We start from the raw sequence: 5,337 nt of genomic DNA on the forward strand, positions 1-5,337 counted from the left end.
TTTTACACAAAGCGGGTTTTGGGTGAAGGTGGGGAGATGGATTCTCTTCGTTCACAGATGGAAGAAAGGTTCATGTCTGCAAATCCTTCTAAAGTGTCCTATGAACCTATCACAACTACGTTAAAAAGAAAACAAGGATGTGTCTGTTCAGTGGAGACCGGATCCACTGCCTGGACATCTTATTTGCTTTTACAAAGCGGGTTTTGGGTGAAGGTGGGGAGATGGATTCTCTTCGTTCACAGATGGAAGAAAGGTTCATGTCTGCAAATCCTTCTAAAGTGTCCTATGAACCTATCACAACTACGTTAAAAAGAAAACAAGAGGATGTGTCTGCTACTGTCATTCAGCGTGCTTACAGACATTACCGCTTACGGAAAAATGTCAAAAATATATCAAGTATATACATAAAAGATGGAGACAGAGATGATGACTTGCCTAACAAAGAAGAAATAGTTTTTGATAATGTTAATGGGAACTCCAGTCCAGAAAAAACAGATGCAACTCCATCTACCATTTCACCACCTTCATACGATAGTGTAACCAAGCCAGAGCAAGAGAAATATGAAACAGACAAAACAGAAAAAGAAGACAAAGGTAAAGATGGCAAGGACAGCAAAAAATAGAGCTTCATTTTTCATATATTGTTTACAGCCTGAGAAGGTGATTTATTTGTGTTAATAAGACTCTTTTAAGGAGGTTATGCCAAACTCTTTCTATGGAAATAGTCTCAAAGGCAGTGCAATCAGTAGTTAACGATTATCTACAACAAGTGAACAGGACTAGCTGATGGCTATTTTTGCACTGGTAAATGATTCTGAAAGAATTATGAGTAACTCTGTAGGGATTATTGATTGCAGCAAGCAAAGGTGATTTACTTTTTTTTTTTTTAACAATTCAGAAAGCCATGTAGAAAATGTTCACATCTACCTTGTGTTCTTTTCACTAGATTGTAATTGCCCCTGTTTCCTATGTAAATATAAGAACTCCCTATACACACTCACACAAACACACAGAGGAAAATATCTATTATTTAGAAATCATTAAAAGTATTTTGCCTTGGCTTTGCAATGAATCTCATTAGTAATGTTCATTAGTTAAGTTAAAACATCTTGTTATTAGTGAACTACAATCACTTATCCATGTACAAAGGTCATTCTAAATTTTGAGGTGCTTAAATTTATTCTAACATTTTATTGGACCCAATTTATATGTGCCTATAAAATGTCGTGGGATTCAAAACACATGTAGGCTATTAATTTCAGCAAACAAATGTTTTTCGTTTAGCTGAACTCTCATTCATCTTGACTCACATACATTTGGTGTTTCAAAGCCTGTGTTTTGTTTTATTTTCTTTCTTTTGTCTTCTTTTGTTTGTGATGGGGTCTCACTATATTGCCCAGCCTGCTCTTGAACCTTTGGGATCAAATAACCCTCCCACCTCCTGAACAGCTGAGACTACAGATGCACCCACTACTTCTAGCTAGCCTATCTTTTATATACCCTACTTTGTCCCTACAATAACCACAAAACTTTGAAAGTCATTCCAGCTGTACATCACATTCCGTGAAAGAAAAAAAAAATGAAGTTAACTGTTAAAGCTATTAACAAAATCTCTATTAACTATTATTTATACAATTGAACATTGGACTGTTCTGTACAGCAATACTGATAAAGGCCAACTCTTTTGTCCTTTTAATCTTTTTATGAAATTTGTTTAGTTGTTATTCATCTCTAAGTAAATTTGATATTTCCCTTCAATTAAGCAGTTCCTGCTATGCAATTAGCTATTTGATACCACAGTATATGTTTGAGGAAATAATGGCTTTGGCACAGTATTTCCTACATCACTGATATGCTATCCTAAATGTGTTTGTCAAGCGTTTCATGTTATACTGTATGGCAGGCTTTAACACCTGCTTGCCAGGTGTTTAGGATGAATGAATAGCATTCAAATAGTGATCTCAATGAAGTTTCTTTCTTGCTATTGACCTACTCTCTTAAACTGTAGAAGTAATCATTTTGGACTTCTACTATTTCATCTACAAAATAAAGAGGATGTCACTTTTTCCTATGATATGAAGTACATTTTTATTAATCAATAAAGCAGTCTGAACTTATAATTTTAATAACACACACTCATTTTCTTCTAGCTATAATCATACTACCAAGGACGGGAAATCTAGCTTTTTAAAAAGCTTTTTAGCTGGTGCAGTGGCAGGCTCTTAAAATTCTAGCTCCTCAGGAGGCTAAGGGCAGAGGATTACACATTCATGACCAGCCTGGGCAACTTAGAAAGAACCTGTCTCAAAATCAAAAGGGCTAAGGATGTACCTTAAGTGATGGAGAACTACTGGGTTCCATCTCTAGTGCCAGATAGGAAAAATTGTTTTTCTTGTTAATAGAAAATTGAAATAAATGGTTGTGATGCATTTTCTCATGAGTTTATTCCAGGAACACGAAATCCTTTCTCTATCAAGCTATCCATGCATAGGCAAAAATTGAGTTTCCTAAGTAGACAGCTTATTTAGAAGGCTTGAGGGAATTTTGAAGCAAATATATAAAAGATACTTCATAATTTGCTTTTTCAATTTAAAATATAAATTGTATTCATATAAGTAATTAAACACATGTTACTGTTCTGTCCAGCTGAAAAGATTTAAACATTCCTAGAAAGGTGAAGATGTGGATAAAGAATGAGAGATGAAGAAAAGGAAAAACTTAAGAAATACAGCCATAAGAAAGTTAAAAAAAAACATATTTTCACAGAACTTTGTCTAGAATGTTTTTGATGTATTTTACAACATCCACACAGAGATGATCACTTCTAGACATTTGTCTTAAGGTGACTAGGAAATTAAATCTAGGGCCAACAATTCTTTACATCTATACTTAGTCATTTACCTTAGATTAGTTGAACCACTACTTAATTTAATGTGAAAGATACCATGCAGTGTTTAATCAGATTATACAATGCATTGCATCTCATACCTGATAGCTCTGGTGAAAATAGTCTTGGACAATTTAATTATGGAGCCATATAAAATATATTACTTTTGTAAGGTTTTTAATATATTTAATTAAGAAATCATTATCACCTTAAATTTAAATTCAGTCCATCCTCATTATTGTAAACCCATATAAATATAACTGCATTGTGAATTTTTATATAATGCAGTTGGTGGACAGGTTTGTCTGTGATTTATTAAACATGTTTTTACATTGCCAGACTTTTCTGTAAAATAAAAAATATTGGCAACTAGTTCCTCAATACAATTTTTTTCTAAGGAGTTAAATTTGAATTGCAAAGTTGCACTTTTTCCTATCTCCTACTAAACCTATTTATTGCTGACCTATAATTTTATAAAATTATAATATGTTTAGCTTTCATAGATATATTTTTGTCCTAGAAATGACCCTTTCCTATGTTTTATCAATTAAGAACAATATTTGGCACTAAGAGCTTATTAAGTAAAGCTTGAAGTAAAATTAGAATATCATGAGGGTAACTGTTTATACTGACTATAAAATACCAGCCATCTGAAGGAACTATCATAGTAATATATACATTCTGTCACTTAATGATTTGGAATGGCAGTTACACTGTGCAATTTAAATTAGAATAAAGTGGAAACAAACAGATCTGAACACAAACTTTTACAAAAATTTGGACGGAAATGAGGGAACCTCATTTTACCTTTCTTTGCTACCTACTTTGCAAAATGTTTAAGTGACTTGTGGCCTGTTTCTAAATACTCATTGTTGAAAATCTCAACCCAAAATATGTAGCACGATTTTATAGAATTTTGATAGCTTTATTAAAAAGACTAAAAGCAAAATGTCTGTGTAAATAAGCAGTCCTTAATAGCAATTTCAGAGAAATGCTAATGGAAGTAATGAAAAAAGGGCCAGCTAAATTAGGATAGCCCAGTAACTGGCCAGCTTTACAATCTATGTGTAGAGGCCAACAATTTTTAAAATATTTGTGGTCATTAAGTTATTATATTCTTCAGAAAAACAATCAAGATTTGCTTGATGAAACTAAGTGAATACCCATGAATATCATAGTGCTGTTTGCATAGAATTCTTTTCAAATTTCATAGATCTATGAATGCTCAAAATGAGTTTGTTAGAAATTACATTGTAGTTATACTTAAGACTTACACATTGTAATAGAATATAAAAATAAAATTCATAAAAATGAATTATGTTTCCATGTTTTTTGTTGTTTTTTGGGTTTTTTTGTTGTTGTTGTTGTTGTTTTGTACCGGGGATTGAACTTGGATCCTTGAGCTTGCAAGGCAGGCCACCGAACCGCTAAGCTAAATCCCAGGCCTCCATATTTTTTTTTTGTTTCAGTGAGAAAAACCTTAGGGGTTTCAGTGTATCTTTAGGAGCAGCTAATAGTCTTTATGTTATTTTTTTAAGATAAACAATTTCAAATGTCTTTTATAAGAAGTATTCTTGGATAAGAGAGATGTGGATTAGGAATATAATGTTCCAAAGGAATTAATTGAAATCCACAACAGAGTAGGTACAAGAAGAGAATAGTGAGACAGTAAAAATACACAAACATTTCTTCATACATTTTATTGTAATAAAACTGATTTTCACTATATGTGTAGCACACATATTTGCTAAGAGCTTGTGTTCTAGAACCAATTTGAATTCCAAATAAGCCATGGTCCTCTGAGTTTCCTGAACACATGGTTTAAGGCCTCATTATATTAGGTCTCAGCTTTCTCATCTGTAAAATGTGGGAATGAGTACTGCTTCACAATAACAATGGAATGAGATAATTCACTCAAAGAAATTGGAACCATGTCCAATGACACAATATCAAGAATTAATCTCAGCAGTGGTGCTAATATGATTGCCAATTTGTCCTGAAAATCTAAGAATCCAGGCTACCTTTATAATGTATAGGACACAATATCAAGTCAGGACAGTATTTCTTCTATTTCATATGTGTAAGTGTAAATATAGCACCTAGAAGAGTCTCATGCATCCTTTTGATAGGTAATGAACATTTAGTAATATGTAGTATATTTCAAATATCCCAAATATTTCAAAATTAGTTATTTTTGAGTTTCAAAAATTTAAACAATATGCTGAAATCATGAAACATGCATATTTGCAAAAGTTTAAATTATTTCAAGAAAAATTGCAAGTGGTTGTTCCCACATTTAGCTAATTAATAGCAATGGTATTTGATTTGGGCTAGAAACATCCAGTCCTGTTTATGCTTTTTAAGCATACCAGAAATAATTGCTGCCATGTTGGATCATTATTTCAACCTCGTGTATTATTATCCTGGCAGGTGAAAAGCTATAAATTATT

The 5,337-nt window shown here is 32.6% G+C and overlaps 2 protein-coding genes across 5 annotated transcripts in view; both read left to right on the plus strand.

Moving 5' to 3' along the window:
• The window catches only part of Scn9a (sodium voltage-gated channel alpha subunit 9), an 85,205-nt gene extending 81,060 nt beyond the window's left edge, over window positions 1–4,145 (plus strand). For all 4 annotated transcript variants that reach the window (XM_010606894.3, XM_033756406.1, XM_033756405.1 and 1 more), the window contains exon 27: window positions 867–4,145. The gene's annotated coding sequence lies outside the window, so the exon portion shown is untranslated. The remainder of the gene's footprint in view (window positions 1–866) is intronic.
• Window positions 138–895, plus strand: LOC117283433 (sodium channel protein type 9 subunit alpha-like). The gene has a single exon (XM_033756367.1). The coding sequence runs from the start codon at window positions 138–140 to the stop codon at window positions 621–623; it is 486 nt and encodes a 161-aa protein (XP_033612258.1). The 3' UTR covers window positions 624–895.
• Window positions 4,146–5,337: the final 1,192 nt, after the last annotated feature.

The sequence above is a fragment of the Fukomys damarensis genome, unplaced genomic scaffold (genome assembly GCF_012274545.1).
Source record: "Fukomys damarensis isolate Sample0158 unplaced genomic scaffold, DMR_v1.0_HiC HiC_scaffold_26, whole genome shotgun sequence".
Lineage (NCBI taxonomy): Eukaryota > Metazoa > Chordata > Mammalia > Rodentia > Bathyergidae > Fukomys > Fukomys damarensis.

Excerpts from the sequence above, each read along its gene's own strand:
- LOC117283433 (XM_033756367.1), top strand. The coding sequence starts at position 138 with ATGTGTCTGTTCAGTGGAGACCGGATCCACTGCCTGGACATCTTATTT.